Raw genomic sequence first — 16,820 nt, forward strand, 5'->3', positions numbered from 1 at the left:
CAGGAGCTCCACAAGAAGACCAGCGGAGCCAACTAACAAGGCCCCAGAGGGGCTTGTGGAGACTGAAGCACCGACCAAGGACCGTGCATGGACTGGACCTAGGTCCCCTACACAGATGTAGCAGATGGGCAGCTAGGGCCCATGTGGATCCCCTAGTAAGGGGAGCGGGGCCTGTTTCTGACATGTACTCTGTTGTCTGCTTCTTAATCACTCCCCCTGGGCCACGGGGAAGAGGATGTTCTCAGCCCCAATGCAGCTTGAAGTGCTGCAGTGGGTTGGGGTGGTCTCCCCTTTTCTGAGGAGTAGGTGAGGGGTATAGGGGACCGAGGGAGGGAGGATGCAACCAGGGGGAGAGGAGGGAGGAGGCTCTGAGCAGGATGCGAGTGAATAGAAATTTTAAAAAGTGAGTTTAACAGTGGATGTGTCTAGTGTGGAGTGGAACCCTAGGCCCTATATCACTGGACATCTTGTGTTGTGTCCTTATGCCTCCTTTGTTCTCTCTCTCTCTCTCTCACACACACACACTTACTGTTATAGTTGCAAAAATGCTTGGCTGCACTAAATTTAATCCAGTAGACAGTCACTTTCTAGTAAGGACCTAGAACCATGCTGAGCACTGGAAGCAATTAGTGGCTGGACTCAAATTCCAGGGAAATGTATGATTGTTTTTTAGCTAAAATTTGAGAGTTCATTAGAGCTCAGTTTTAGTAAATGCTTTACACACACAGCCTATTCAATTCTCACAGTGCTTTTCCAGGGACTGCTCTCATCATCCAGCTGTGGAAACTGAGGCATAGCCAGGCCAGAGAAGCGTCAAACTACTTACAAAAACCCTAAAGTGAAAAAGAAAAGCCTTGTAAATGGTAGAGGAGTCAAGTCCAACCAATTTAGCTCCCAAAGCCTGTACTTTAAGTTACCAGAAGTACACTGGTCACTGAGGCTATGTGAGGAGGTGCAGTGCGGGTTCTGGCTCCAAATCCCAGGCCAGTATTCTTGAACGCAAACCCCCTTACTTGTGAGCAAGGAATGGAAACCCAGGGATAAGTCCCTTCAGTGAGGAAGCGGCAGAAAGGAGCTCAGGCCTCTCCGAGCCTATGCTGAGTGACCCTGGGGGAGTGAGGGAGAGCGAGAACCCAAGTGGCAGGGGATGAGAAATAGGAGAGAGTAGAAGCCAGGAACAGAGTTTGGAACACAGTTGCCTCTACATAGATTGTAAAGTCAGGATCAATAAAGTTTGACAGTGGACAGGGACAAGAAAGAAACTGATGAAGCCCGAGACAAAGGATGGAAAGGTGGTTTTCAAAGGGCGTGGCTCCAATGGTGACACAGAACACAAATGAATTGGAGGACCCTTGGTGGGAAATTCCCTCTGCAGTCTCCTGGCAGAAGATTGGATTGCGTTCACGATAGCAGGAGAAGTTCAGAGATGGATGATTACTCCAAGGAAAGCCCCTGGCGCTGGAGGTCGTCCCACCCCACATCAGAGAGCGGCCTCCTTCGCTAAAGGCCACCCTCATTCCCATGTTCATTCCCCGGCCATCCCTTTCTTTCTCCCAGGACCTATGACAGGCGCAGCTGCCAACTCATTCCCAGAGCTTACAAGCTTGGCACCCGTTAGCAGCTCTGGAGTTTTCTTCACTGAGAATTGAAGCAGCTTTGACCCAATAAAGAAAAGTTCAACCCAGTTTTGGCTTGATAGAGCCCAAGTCTTGCATGGTTTAAGTTAGACCCAGGATGTCCCACTTGCTTCTTTTTACAGTCTCAGCGCTTTCATCCCACCCTGTTGGTCATGAGTCCATCTGGGCACGGTTTAACCCCCCACCCCCACCCCACCCCCCCGTGAGGCCACCGCACCCTTCTGGTCTCATCTAAAGTCCGAGCTGTACTGGACCAGCGAAGTTAAAGTCGTTTGTAAGCCGTGAAAACTACGCCACGGGGCTTCCCACAGTCGAATTTCCTAACCTCAGGCTAAGTTCCAGGCAGCCCATGCTCTTCTTAGTAGCAATTGAAATGCTTTACTGTGCTCAGATTGTTCTAGAGTTCAACAGCGCCGCCTTCTGGCAGTTACGTGGAAGTGACGGCCGTGGAGGGTAGGGCTTGGGGGTGAGGGTGAAGGATGGGGGAGTCGGGTGTGTGTGTGTGTGTGTCTAGGCTTTGATTTGGATCAAGGCCTCCATATTCTTGGTGAGTGCTTAAGCAGATAAAAAGTCCTAAGTGACAGACTCCCATCCGCTCCTCACAGCTACCCGGCACACAGGACCCCTCCTCTTTAATGCCCTTTGCGAGCAAATGGAATGGGTAGACACTTCTATTTTTTGAGACTCTCAAATGGGGATGGAAATGACCACCTCAAAAGGAACCAAGTAGGCTCCGTTGTAGCTCACGTCGCCTCCTTGTGGCGGTCCCCAGCCAGTACCGTTGAGGGGTGCAAGATGAGCTCGGAGGAAAACAAAACAAACAAAACAAAACCAGAACAAAGCAACGCAACACACCTTCCCCACGGGGTTCTGCAGGAGTTGGACTGAGAAGGAGAGCCGTGATCTCTGAGCTCACCCAGAACTCGCACGACTTTCTCTGGCTTTGGCGATACCTGCCCAGGAACTGGCAATTGCTTGTCAGAGTGGAGGGAAGAGGAGGGTTTGGGGTTATTGGGACAGTCTTTTCTCTTGCTGCCCTGATGTCATTTCTTTGGCCTCCTCTAAGGTCCTCTGAGACCTAACCCTCAGCGTTGTCAGCGCAGCCAGTCTTCCTGAGCCGCGATCTTGGATTTGGCTTGTTCTCCTAACAATCAATTCCGCCTGTTTGTCTTGCTTTTTGCTAACCCCTCCCAGCCAGTGCCTTGCTTGTTTCAGACACCCTCTACCCGACTCTTCCTTTTTTTCTTTCCTGCCCCAGACCATCCTTCAAAGTCTAGTTTCATCTATGAGGAAGTGTGTGTGTGTGTGTGTGTGTGTGTGTGTGTGTGTGTGTTTAAGGATTTAAAGACGAGCTACCTGCAGGCTACACAGGAGTGTCGGGGTGGGAACTGTCGCTTGCTGACACAGTTCTGTTCTCGGGTAGCGCCTGCCGGCAACGCCCCAGAGGACTTCCCAGCGCCCTGGCGGAGTTTTACTCTTGGAGCAGAGGTGATCCTAGGCTGGAGGGCGGGCACAAGGCGACGGGATAACCTAGTAATCCGAGAATGCAGCATCAGCCCTTCCCACCAGGCACTTCCTTCCTTTTCCCGAACGACCAGAGAGGGAGGGCCGCGCATTTATAAACTGGAGCCTCAGCTGAGTGGCATGTCAGAGGCTGCCTCGCGAGGACTCCGAGCCTGGGCTAGAAACGTCTAGGCTAGGACAGAGGCTAGCTGCCGTCGCCACAGGCGTCCGAAACCTCTCTACAAGGACTGGGTGCCTGCGCCGTCCCAGAGCTAGCGTTTTCCCCGGAGCTTGTACGCTGCACCCCTGGACAGCATGCTTGGTGTTCTTCTTCTGGGTGTGCTGGCTCCAGCTGGCCTGGGGATCTCCGCATTAGCCGAGCTGCAGTCCAAAGGCAGTCAGTGCGTGGAGCACGAGTGCTTCGCGCTTTTCCAGGGCCCGGTGACCTTCTCCGCTGCCAGCCGGGCCTGCGAAAGCCTGCAAGGACATCTGATGACAGTGCGCTCTTCAGTGGCTGCCGATGTCATTTCCCTTCTTCTGAGCCAGGGCAATAGTATGGACTTACAACCCTGGATCGGCTTACAGCTCCCGCAGGGCTGTGGCGACCCAGTGACTCTCGGGCCCCTGCGCGGCTTCCAGTGGGTTACCGGCGACAACCACACCAGTTACAGCAGGTGGGCGCGGCCCAAGGACCAGGCAGCTCGACTTTGCGGCCCCCTGTGCGTCACGGTCTCGGTGGCAACAGAGGCTGCACCGGGAGAGCCAGCCTGGGAAGAGCAGCCTTGCGATACCGAGGCCGAGGGCTTCCTCTGTGAGTTCTACTTCACAGCGTTCTGCAGGCCTTTGGCAGTGGATCTCCGAGAAACCAAGGCTGTTCACCTCTCTAGCACCTACCACACCCCGTTCGGGGTCAGTGGTGCGGACTTTCAGACGCTGCCAGTAGGCAGCTCCGTGGCGGTGGTGCCCCTTGGCTTGGAGCTGGTGTGCAGGGCCCCGCCCGGAACTTCAGAGGGACGCTGGACACGGGAAGCGATAGGAGCCTGGAACTGCAGCGTGGAGAAAGGTGGCTGCGAGTACTTTTGCACCGACGGACCCAGATGCCTCTGCCCCAGCGACCAGGAGCTGCAGACCGATGGGCGTTCATGCGCAAAGCCTGAGGTGCAATCGTGTCACGACCTCTGTGAGCATTTTTGCGTCGTCAACCCGAATGTGACAGGCTCTTATTCCTGTATGTGCGAGACAGGCTATAAGTTGGCAGCGGACGGACACCGGTGTGAGGACGTGGATGACTGTAAGCAGGGGCCCAATCCGTGCCCGCAGCGCTGTGTCAACACCAAGGGAGGCTTCGAATGTTTCTGCTATGAAGGCTATGAACTGGTGGATGGAGAGTGCGTGGAGCCTCCGGATCCATGCTTCGGAAACAACTGCGAGTTTCAGTGCGAGCCGGTGGGCTCCACGGACTTCCGTTGCATCTGTGCTGAGAGCTTCGCACCCAAGCCCAATGAACCGCACAAGTGCGAATTGTTCTGCAATAAGACTTCATGCCCGGCAGACTGTGACCCTAACACCCCTGAACTTTGTCAATGCCCTGAAGGCTTCATCCTCGACGAGGGCTTCATCTGCGAGGACATTGACGAGTGCAGTTCCGGCCTATGCGCCTCCAGTGAGTGTCGAAACCTTCCAGGCTCCTATGAGTGCATCTGTGGGCCCAACACAACCCTTGCTGGCCAGGTTAGCCAGGACTGTGACCCCATTATCCCCGTTAATAAAGACAGTGAAGACGGCGGGTCTGGGGAGCCCCCAGTCAGTCCGACGCCAGGCTCTCCGACAGGTCCCCCTTCAGCAAGGCCAGTGCATTCTGGCGTGCTCATTGGCATCTCCATTGCCAGCCTGTCCCTGGTGGTGGCGCTTTTGGCGCTTCTCTGTCACGTGCGCAAGAAGCAAAGCGCTGCACGTGCAGAGCTGGAGTACAAGTGTGCGTCACCCTCCAAGGAGGTAGTACTGCAGCACGTGAGGACTGATCGGACGCTGCAGAAGTTTTGAAGGGTCTTTAGTCCAGAGACCCAGGTTGCCATTGCCTTTCCTGGCTCTGTACTTTGTAACTCTCTGCTCTCTCCCACCTCCCAGCTGTGCTCTTTGGCAACGTAACAGTATTCTGGCTGACAAGGTCTGAGAAGAGCCTATCCCATCCTCTCATGACGAAGGAGGGTCGGGAGGACTTGAAGCAGGAGAGCCCAGCTTCTTCCAACTGGAAGAACTGGACCACTGGGCAGAGGTGGCAAAGGCAGTGAGGATCAGATTGCAGAGTGTCCCAGGCCCTCACCTCGGGGTGCAGGATGCGCGGGTCCCTGCTGATCTGTAAGCTTGGAGGCAAACCTTAACTCTACATGCTAGAGATGACCCAGATATTTATTTTTTTAAAGTATTTAGCATTGTTCCCCTCAGTTTGCCTCTGCCTGTGAGTTTCCAGCCCTCACCCTTTCCTCTCTGTCCCTCCATTCCTTTCCCTCCCTCACACGTTCCCTCTCTCATCTTCTCCTCCCTAAACCTGATCTTACTTTGCTTTTACCCCTTTTCTCTCCAGACAACATTTTTACTTAGTGAAACAGAAAAGAAACACTAAAAGCAGAACGTTTTCCTTCTCACTGGCTTTGGCAATTTAATCGGAAATTTCAGGTTCCCAGAGCAAAATAATTTTAACAAAAGTTAAATTCTACAGCTGAACACTAGTTAATTCGTGCTGGAATGGCACAGAAGTTAAACTCAAGGAGGTAGAGTTTTTGTTTTGTTTTCATTTTTATTTTTGAAAAGGTGAGCCTGGGTTTTTATTATTGTTGCAGTTGTTTTGCTTTAGAATGACAAAAAAAAGGTAATTACTGTTAAGCTTTTTATTCAGGCTCCTATAGTATTAATTTTTGACAGTGTTGAAAATGTTCAAATGAACTTTTGTCCAATTTCTTGACGTTGCAATAGGACATTGCCGTCTTCAGACACATTGGGCTACTTTCATAGCTACCCAGAGATGTGTGTGGTCCTCAGGCAAAACATATCTGATACTGACAGACAGGAGCATCTTCCAGCAAAGCTTTATATTGTATTCTTTGTGCCTAGCTGACTCTCAACTGTGTTTGGCATTTACCGTCCCAAAATAAAAGCAACGTGCTGCTTGGGGAGACATGGGAATTTGGGAATGGAGCCTGGGGTGGGGGTGGGGTGCCTAGGTAAGGCTTCATCTTAATGAGGTTCTTCAAAAATGTCTTCCACTCCAGAGGAACCTTCTAGCCCTGGCTGCTGGCCTGTACACAAGAGTGGGGACTTCCCTTGGGATCTGGCTAGAATTGCAAAATCTTAACACACACACACACACACACACACACACATACACACACACACACACACACACACACACCTGTTCATTAAAAGCTACATTTTAACAACATCCACAGGGACATTGTTTAGTCATTTGAGGACAATTGGTCTGTCTAAACAGTTTCCAACTTCTGGAAAACATTAAATGTCAGATAATAATAAGTAGCAGGTCATGTTATGTAATTTATTATCAAGAAACTGAGGAAAATTTTCACTGCATAGTTTCACTTTCTGGCTTTAAAAAAATGATCAGGTACATATACCTCTAGATATTGCCACACAGGGTCCAGAAAGGTTTTGGTTTGACTAAGCTAGAAATGAATTCATATGTCAGTGTAAGGAACTTGTATCATATGTGTATCTTTTGTAAGGAAAGGTTGTTGGGTTTTTTTTTTTTTTACTGTGTTGTAAGCTCAGCATATTTGTACATAGTTATTTATTGGAGTTTAGCTAGAACACAAGCAAAGCCTTTGCTTATGATGTCACATGTACAAAATAAACAAATTACAATGTGCTGTTGGGTGTCTTTTCTACTTCCTTTCTCTACCCCAGTCCCCTCATTTTTTTAAGCCTTATTTTATGCACAAAGACAATGCAAACTCCAGGAGATACATTAAATGCTGCCCTACACCCTAACAGCTGCTCTCAATACAATCACTGACTTCAAGTATCTTCCAAGAGGAAGTTTTGACCCTGTAAAAAGAGTTTGTGTTATCTCTGTATGTGCAGATATTTATTTTTATTTGTATAACCAGAACAATTTTATACAGGGTGCCTTATGTCTGTGTTTCCAGACACACTCTATAGGATCTGAGGCATCTTTAGCTCCCCAGCTGAGGGTTGTGTGTATGCTCCAGCTTTGCTTGTTTTTATTTATTTTATTTATTTATTTATTTATTTTGGATTTTGTTTTTGACCTGTAAAGCTCAATTTGTCATCAAGGTCTATGGCTCGAGTTCAAGTATTGTTTCTGAATGCCAACGTGTCATTTCATGTGGTGTAAAACCATCCTTACCTCTGCCAGCAATGATGAGCATTAATTTAACACTGATCTCTTGGGCCTCTTTTGTGAAATGGTTGAGCTGTCTGAATTCCACATGTGGGTATATGAAAATCCCCATGAGGCATACATGAGAAAAGGCAGCTAAGTCAATCATTTTAGACATCCAGGTATGCCAGAGATTCTCGGTGTTGACCAGAATTGTTACTTTGGGAACACAGAGGTGTGTGTGTGTGTCTATGTGTGTGTGTGTGTGTGTGTGTGTGTGTGTGTGTGTGTGTGTGTTGGAGACATGGCTGCATACATGTGTATTTACCCCTATAGGCACCTGTAGAGGTCAGAAATCAACATCAGGATGTCTCCCTCCATTGTTCCTCTATTTTATTTTATTTTTACTATTTTATTGATAGGACCTCTCATTGCATATGGATCTCACTGTCTTCAGGTGAATGAGTCCCCCAGGATCTGCCTAGCTCTCTTACTTTCTAGCACTAGGATTGCAGGTGAATACCACCATGCCAGCCTTTTATATAAGTTTCGGGGAGTCTTAACTCAGGTGCTCACACACAAAGCACTTTGCCTCGACCTCGTTGGTGGAGACTTCATTATGCATTCTAATGATCTGTGAGAAGCAAGGGTGCAGATGGATGCTTCTGGGGGTCAGAGGAAGGGGGGCATCCTTAGTGCTTCAGGACACTCTGAGGGGTTTTTATCAGGTACGAGATGGGATTTGAAGTTGTTCAGAAAGAGAATAGGAGCTTCTAGACTATTTACATATCCCTGAAAAGAGAAGCCTTCAGTTTTTCCTGTAAGTGTCTGTGAGAGCTAACGTGGGGTGGGGCTATCACAGACACCTTGATCTGACCCCAGCCTGACACTTGGGTTTACATTACCACTGGCACCGTCTAAAGTCTGAATGGGAGCCAGACGTGCTGTCTTCATTATCGTTGTATGAGGAGTAAAAAGATGAGCAAGCAGTTTCTGGCATTTAGTACATGCTTAATAACCATTAGCCTGTGGGACACTACATTAATAGAAGCTTATATGAATAAAGAAAAGGTTACATTGCAATGGGGAATAGCATAGAGGCAAATGCAAGGTAGTGCAAGAGTGACCTTTCAGGGTGTACAGCCACTTTGCAAGGGTTCTGTCAGCCCTAAGGGAACTGTGGGGGTGGAATTTGGGGTATCAGTTACAGTTTAAGGAGGGAGATGTTTGCAAGGTGAGGGTGACCTTACAGCAGTAGGAAAAGTCCAAGCATCAAGGGATCCAGCTTACTTTTGACTCATCAGTGTGGTCAGGTATAGAGATCTCTTTTTGCCTGATGTTCCAAAGATATCACAGAGAAGACAGAGGATGCTTTCAAATGACTAAAGGAGAAACTGGCTCTAGCTCAGAGGGTTCAGGCCTCCTATGTGGGTGTAATGCTGTGCCGTGGACAAGGCCAGGATCCCTAATGCTGTTCCTGTTTGCAGGCTAACCAGTGGTGACACCGTAATGCCAGGAAAACTGAATTTATAAAGGACACATAACATGTCCTGATGGTCAGGCATTGAAAGGGTGGTACCCAGAAGCATCTCTCGACCTTTGCCTGCAGTTCATAGGTTGACACAGGTCACACCCAGATATGATTTTTTCCCCCAGAATGAATGCCTGGCTCAGCACCACCTTTTAGCTTCAAGTGGGTCCTTCCTCCTTTTTCTCTTGGTCAGCAGGTTCAGACATAAGCAAACAACTGATTTCCTCACTCGCAAAAATCTAAATATTGTTTTAACATCAAATTCTAACTAAATAAAAAATCCTTTTCAGCCTGTTTTTTAAAAAAGTGATTGCAAAACCCAAACGAGCCCATGGAGTGTGTTCCCTCAAGTCATGCCTACTTAAAGTGGGGTGGGGGCAATAGCAGAGGGCTTCAGAGATCCCAGGAGAAGCATCAGGGCCATTCAGAGCTGGGCCCTGTGACAACTGCGCTGCTCAGACCATAGGCTAGGGGTGTCTGTCTTTTAACCTCTTCCTGAAAGAAATCTGTTGTAATAGGAAGTTACAGGATGGTGGCAGAACACTGCCACTTGTCTGCGTCCCCTTCCGTGGCCTCATGTCACTAGCATGGCCTTGGTTTCTTTCTCTCACCTTCAACTGCTAGAACAGTTAGCTGGCAGAGCAAGGCGAGCTTTGGTTCACAGAGGCAAAGAGACAGGGGTGGGGGGGGGAGGGCAGCTAGGGTTGGGGGTAGGGGATTGGAAAAGGATGGGAAGGTGGAGGGAGGGGGGATGGAGGAGGGGGGTGGTGGGAGGGGGGAGGGATACGGGGTGGGGGGAGCTTTGCAGTAGCCACTTTCATTCCTCCCCCTGTGTCTATCCTATTGAGTTTAAGTTGCCTTGAGCACAAGACATCACTTTACACAGATCAAGACCCTGACTTTCATATCAGTAGCCCCTGCCCTCCCACATAAGACCTTCGTTGATGTCATTAGAAGACACAGGAGCCCAGTAAGGCCTCCCTGGGGCTTTCAATTCTTTTGTGTCCCAGAGCAAGAAACTTGGCAGGGTCATGCAGACAGTGGTAGAAGCTGAAGGAGTTTATTAAGGAAGAAAGCACATGCAGGGGAGGAAGTGAGCCAGATCTGGGAGAAAGGTCAGTAGCTCAGTGGTCGCCACATTGTGTGTCATAGATTGGAACATTGAGAGAAGGCCATTAAATTTTTTTTATTATTATTTTTATATTGCACAGGCTGTATTTGTTACACCTCAGCTTTGGCGGGAAGAGGTTACTAGCCTTCCCCTCAGGCAGCTAGTTTCTCTCACCGGCTAGTTTGGATCTTACTCTCTGTGTTACTCACCTTTGGGTTGAAATGGTGGTATACAAGGTATACACCGCAAATACCCTAGAATCTTTGCAGATGATCAATTGCCATCAGTGTTTTCACCCTCCTCCTTAAAAGGGTTCTGCGGAAATTCAGTGCTAACACCAAGGGAAACTGAGGCAGGGTCAGATGGGCTGCAGTGAGGCTCAGCTTTCCTGACCTTTTTGAAAGCACAGGAAGCCACTTAAATAAGCTGGAACAGAGTGACACAAACCCAGTGTGAGCTGTCTTCAGGCCAGCAGTTAGCAGGCAGTGGGAGACTGCAGCCAAGACAGTCCAGAGGAATATCCTTACTGTCTTTCCAGGAAGAAGACATGGGCTCCTGGCCTGGAAGGAAGCCACACTCCTTCTCCAGTGTTCAAAAGGTTACAAAAGGTTACAAAGTCCATAGGGAACTCACAACCTTGCCCAGAAACTTATTCAAAGGCCCACTTTGTTCAGGAGGCTTCTGAAGTCCAGAACACTTCCTCCAGGGTTAGGACTAAAGGGCAGGCAGGCAGCAGCTGCCTGGGTCTCTGGGCTGAGTTCTTCCTGATCATGGGAGGAATCCAGTGCTGGCCTAATAGGGAGAGTTCCCAAAGATTTAGGGGAGAGCCTCACCATAATTCTGCATGATTCCTGTCTTCCCTGTGGTCCATCTCTGATTACAAAGAAAGTGATGAGGATAGAAACAGGGTCTCTCTTGATTAGGGCGTCAACTTGCAGAATTGTAACTGCGTATCAATAGTCACAGAACTGCATAACTGGAAAAGGGTGGATTTTATCATATGCGAGTGATGCCTTCATCTAAATTGAAGAAGGGAAATCATTGCCTTCACAAAATGAGTAAAGAAATGCCAGTCTGAATAATAACACACACAGACGCTTCTCCACCCTGGTCCCTCCTCCTCATTGTCTCAGGAACACTTGCTGTAAGAGCAGGGCTGATTCTATTGTATTAGCTCATAAAGAGCCAAATTTTTTTTGAATAGTGTGTGTGTGTGTGTGTGTGTGTGTGTGTGTGTGTGTGTGTGTGTGTGTGCATTGCTGGATATAAAAGCCACGGCCTTGCACATGCTAAACATACAGTCTACCATTAAGTTGCATCTCTAGCCATAGCATGATTCTTATTTTAAGTTAGAATTGAATTATACTTTTGTTCCTATGGTTATTTTGCTAATAGCCATCTTTACCAATTATTTCTAAGTTTCATACTGTGCAGACTCACCAGGTTGTCTCGAAGCCGGTCAGATCCCTGAGAGAACTCTTAACTCACCATCACTGACTCCACCTCCTTGGGGAACAGGGAATGTGTAGAATTTGGGGACGTGGTATTGACTAACACAGTGCAGTCGAGTTGTCTCAGAAAACACAGACTCAGGCTTCTGACACTTGTGCACATAGAAGTAAACACGTGTTGTCATGTTCTTAGGAAAAGAGCGAGAAGAGTAGGTGATTTGCCATTTACAGCCTATCAGACAGTTTCAAGGTCCACACTTGCTGGGATTCATGTCCAGATTCTGTGGTGGCACAGACAAAACACAAGAGCTAGGAACCCTTCGTACATATACTAAGAGTGGGAAACTGAGGCTGGAGAGTTGAAATTTCTGTTCATGAGCTAGCCAAAGCTGGCGTTCTCTGTTGCCATTAGTGACTTCTCCAGCTTAAAGCTATTGGCCCTCCAGCCAACCTTAATTACTGTTCAAAGCCTGCATTTAAAGGCAAACAAGCATGCCTTAGGGCACAGGTGAGTTATTAGAAGGCTGAAAACAATAACGCCAGACCCACTCACACTAGGGCAAAAGCCTAACACCTTTTCCCACTTCTACCATTGCTAAGGCCAAAAGTTCCCACTAGGTGACCCTTGCAGTGAGCTTCAAGCATATTTACCCGGTATCCACTGTGCTAGGCACCACAGACAGAGAAACAACTTAATTTAAAAGACCTGCAACAAGTCGCTGTTACATGCATAAGACCCACAGATGTGGAACCGACTTGTTCTGGATGCCCAGGGTGACTGGGAATTGATGGCAAGTTAAGGATAGTCTGTGCATGTGTGTAAACATGTGTGTACACTTGCTAATGGAATCATAGAGGTCAGTGCTCTATTTAGACATTTCCAACCCATAGCCATGGCCCTGGATACAGAATAGTCCTGGCTGTGCATTTCTATTAGAGGTTAGTCACTTACTCTGACATAACCTTCTGAGACACCCACTGTCAGCATCAACTGTTACTATCGGGGCCATCTAGCTGGATGACCATTTCAGAAGCTAAAAATCCAAAATTTAGATGTCCAGACACTTAACATGGCCTTTCTCTTTTCTATTGTTAGTGAGGAAGTTGGAATCTCCAGTCTTACAAAAGAAAAGTGTCAGCTAGGCTTGGTAAGAGTCACCCTGTGGGGCTGGGGATATAGCTCAGTTGCTGGAGTGCCTGCCTAGTCAGCACAAGACTCTGAGTTCTACCCCTAACACTGTGTATAATAAAATGGGCACACTCAGGAGGCAGAAGTAGGGGAATCAAAGTTCAAGGTCACCTTCAGCTACCGTGCATTGAGTTTATGGCTAGCTGGTATTACATGAGATCTTGTCTCAAACAACAGCAACAGAACAAGCAGCATCAACAGCAGACCAACAAAAACGCAGGATAAACAGAACTACCAGGACCTGTTGATTTTCTTCAAGCAAGAATTCTGAAGACCTGGCCTGAGGGCGCTGCTTGAGTCATAAGGCATTTGCTCCTGGGACCAGAATTCAGCCTTCTTGTCCATTTCTCACATACCAGGCAGCTGCTACTGAGACACAAGTCATGGCTTTGGGCAGGCAGCCAAGAGAAGGTCACCTCCTGCTTCTCCCAGGCTCTCAGAGATGCGCTGTAACCCATATGGTAACAGGGCATTCCCTCAGGCCCCACCCTGCCTCTCGGTCCAGCCTGGATTCCTCTTTAGCCTCCCAAAAGCTAGAACTCACCCTAGAAGGTGCAGAGCTAGATACAGAGCTATGTTATCCAGGATGAAAGGATCCAGGTGTTTTCTTTTAAGGACCACTCTCCCCCGCCACGCAGCTGTGGGAACTTCCCAGTTGACTACCATGGGTTTCCTCCTGCCACTCTTGGCTTATTCTAGTACCACCAGCAAAGGGTCAGTGGAAATCAGCAGGATCCTTTGCTGTACTAAACAGGGCTGTGGTCATCCGCTGCTCACTCAGATGCAGCCTATGTTTGCCTCCCTCCACTGCGATAGCTGAAGTAAAGCTTGTACAGGCTGTGAGTCTTCCTTAGGAGGAAGATCAGTGGAGCTGATCAGTGCCAGGCACACATGGATGGCTCTTCATTGCCGCCGGCATCTGATGTGAAAGCACAGTCTGTTTCCCCTCCACCTAGTTCTCTGGTCTTTTCCTGACACCCTCCCCCTCACAGCACGAGCTTCATATTCTAGTAGCCAGGGAAAGAGGTGGAAAAAAATTGCAGCAGATGAGATTTTCATCCTTTCTGTCTTTTAATTCCTGACTAGATGTTCTATGTTTTTGCAACACACACACACACACACACACACACACACACACACACACACACACACACGTGTTTCTTTAAACCTTTCACATTCACAGGAAGTCTGCTACTGGCCCTTTGACAACTGACACTTGTAGGGTGACAAAGCAAGTACATTAGGCTGTTCCATAGACATCCCACTTAACAACGAGAGTCTCACACAGACACAGAGGGAAAGCACTTGGAGGTATCTTATCTTCTCCCCTGTCTCACCATATTCACTATGATACCATATAGCAAAGAGCCAGCAGAGGGCACAGGCTCTGCCTACCTCACCCTCCCACAGCTCTTCCAAGCAGTCACTGCCACAAGTCACATAAGGGTAGATATTCCTTTTTGACCACTTCCTGCTTCCCATCCCTTGAAAAATTGCCAGAGGCCCAGGAATGGCTGGTACTCTAGCCCAGTTCCCAGTGAAGTCCTACTCCCATGGAGGAGTCCTTGGAGCCAGTCCTGGGAGAGTAGCTAGCAGGAGTCCCAAGGCTCCTGGACACAGCACACAGACCACTGGAAGGGACTGGCTGAGTGAAAATAAGAGTTGTTCTTGGAGTTGCTGGGCTGAGTGAGTGGTACAGACCTGCTTGCAAGTGGACTGAGGGAGGGTGAGATGGCAGTTTTCAAAAAGTAGTGGTTTTGGTGAAAGGGACTTGTTTGCAGCCAGGCTCTGCTTGCACGGGCTCCTGCGGGCAGGGCAGTGGAGGGCATATGCATCCTGCCCCCCCTCTGCTTTTGAGAGCAGTGGCATAGTAGTCCAGGGGCTCTTCCTCGGCACCACTGGTGGTTTCCAGGAGACAGCAGCGCAGGCACAGAACCCGCTGGAAAGAGCGCCGGAAGTTGTCAGAGAGGAAGCCATAGAGAATGGGGTTGGCACAGCTGTTGGCATAGCTGAGGATGAGGGACACATGGTTGACGGTGGCATCGAGGCTGGTGACAAACAGGTTCAGAAGCTGCACCACATAGAAGGGCATCCAGCACAGCACAAAGACAGTCACCACCATCAGCACGAGCCTGGTGATCTTCTTCTCTGATCGCCTCCGCTGCTGCCAGCCAGCCCGCAGGGCCACGGCACGCATCTTGCCCACAATAAGCAGGTAGCATAACCCGATGGCCAGAACCGGGAGAAGGAAGCCCAACAAAAAAGTATAGATCACAAAGACTGCAGACCAGGCTGGGTGAGGCCAGTGCAGATTGCAAGCCACGGCCTCACCTCCGCGAGCTGGCCTGGTGTCAGCGAAGACTGCGATGGGCAGGGTGACCAGCAAAGATGCTAGCCACACTCCCAGGTTGATTAGCTTGGCCACGCTGGGCCGCCGGTAGGTGGCGGCGCGCAGAGGATGCACTACAGCCACATAGCGGTCCACGCTGAGCACGGTGAGGCAGAAGACACTGGTGAACATGTTAAGGCCATCCACGCTAAGTACTGCGCGGCACAGCACTGCCCCGAAGGGCCAGTGGCGCAGGGCGGCCGCCGAGGCCACGAACGGCACGCTGAGCATAAAGAGCTCATCAGCCACAGCCAAGTTGAGCAGGTAGATGTTGGTGGCCGTCTTCATCTTGGCATAGCGTAGGATCACGAAGATGACCAGGGCGTTGCCCACCAGGCCCACCAGGCACACGAGTGCATAAATGCACTGGATAGTGACCATGCCTGCTGTCCCCGTGCCGTCGGACCGCAGGGCATCCTCTTCCTCGTCCTCCGGAGCAAGGCTGGCATTGATCCCGGGGCTCCAGGTGGTGTCCTCGCCCCCGAGGGGCAGAGTTGCCGGCACATTCATGTTTCCGGGTGCCCACCCCGGGCAGCGGAACGCGGTGGAGCAGCTAAACGCTGAGCCAAGGACCAGGCAGCGGGCTGGGGTCGCGCGCACACTCTCGGCTCAGCCGCTCCGCCTAAGAAGTGCGCGGGGGCCCGGAGAGCCTGCCAATCCCCGAGCTGCGCTGCGGGAGCTCCATTCGCCCCGCGCTCGCACCCCTCCCTCCGCGTGCCGGGGCTCAGGTGCCGTCTGTTCCGCTGCAGAGCTCTGGGTTCCTCGTGGGCTTTTCCTACCCGTACCACCCTGTCTTGCTGCGATCTTCGCCCAGCAATACGAAACTCTACCTGATCCCTGGTCCTACCTTGGCCCTGGATCACACGTCCCTCAGCCCTTCAAATCCTCTCCAGTTAGAATGTAGGTTTCATCAAGTGACACCACTCACTACCTGCAGTTTTCTGCATATCGGAGCATCCTGAGTCGTCCCAGATTACTCTAAGTATGCAAAGCCATCACCCCAGCACCTGACATTTGTTGCCTGCTTTTTCAGTTTTCAGGAAGTCCTGTATCATCCTTAAACTCAGTCCAGGGACTAAGGAAACTGAAGCTCCCTATGGGCATCTTGGTGAATTCCAGTCTGTCAGAGGAGGTGTGTGTTGTGTCTTGGGTCTCCGTGTCTCTCTCTCTCTCTCTCTCTCTCTCTCTCTCTCTCTCTCTCTCTCTCTCTCTCTCTCTCTCTCTCTCTCTCACACACACACACACACACAAACACACTGTACCGTTCCCCCGCCCCTCCCAACCCCTGCCCCCCGCGGAATTAAGGTCCCCAAGGAAATGAAGAGGTAGTCTGAGAACTAAAGACACAAATCCCATGCCAGCTCCCTCTAAAAGAAAGTTAATCTCCGACAGGTGAGGTGGCTCAGGGGTAAAGGTGCTTGTTTCCAAGTTTGAAGACCTGGATTTCCATTCTTGGACCCATAGTGCTCGACCCCTTTTCTGGTCAAATGTGTCTGCTTTTTCCTTTGATCCTGTTCCTATCATTGTCTCCATGGGAGGGACCTGTACCCTCAGAAAGGTAAAAAGCAGGGCAAATGCTCAGAGGAAGGAGGTGTTTTCTCTATACCTCTGGACTCTGCAGAGACTTAAATGACCCTTTTGCAGATGTTGGG

At 49.8% G+C, this 16,820-nt stretch overlaps 2 protein-coding genes across 2 annotated transcripts; one reads left to right on the top strand and one right to left on the bottom strand.

Annotated features, from left to right (window-relative positions):
- The first annotated feature begins 2,829 nt into the window (after window positions 1–2,829).
- On the top strand, window positions 2,830–7,024 carry THBD (thrombomodulin). Its single transcript, XM_084774959.1, has one exon. The coding sequence runs from the start codon at window positions 3,456–3,458 to the stop codon at window positions 5,181–5,183; it is 1,728 nt and encodes a 575-aa protein (XP_084631085.1). The 5' UTR covers window positions 2,830–3,455; the 3' UTR covers window positions 5,184–7,024.
- A 2,847-nt stretch (window positions 7,025–9,871) lies between these two features.
- Window positions 9,872–16,281, bottom strand: SSTR4 (somatostatin receptor 4). The gene has a single exon (XM_084774960.1). It carries the CDS (start codon window positions 15,676–15,678, stop codon window positions 14,521–14,523), a length of 1,158 nt encoding a protein of 385 aa, XP_084631086.1. The 5' UTR covers window positions 15,679–16,281; the 3' UTR covers window positions 9,872–14,520.
- Window positions 16,282–16,820: the final 539 nt, after the last annotated feature.

Source organism: Acomys minous (assembly GCF_964271855.1).
Source record: "Acomys minous genome assembly, chromosome: 3".
Taxonomy (NCBI): Eukaryota; Metazoa; Chordata; class Mammalia; order Rodentia; family Muridae; genus Acomys; species Acomys minous.

Bases quoted from the DNA above. Each gene is read 5' to 3' on its own strand.
- THBD (XM_084774959.1), top strand. From the start codon at position 3,456: ATGCTTGGTGTTCTTCTTCTGGGTGTGCTGGCTCCAGCTGGCCTGGGG.
- SSTR4 (XM_084774960.1), bottom strand. From the start codon at position 15,678: ATGAATGTGCCGGCAACTCTGCCCCTCGGGGGCGAGGACACCACCTGG.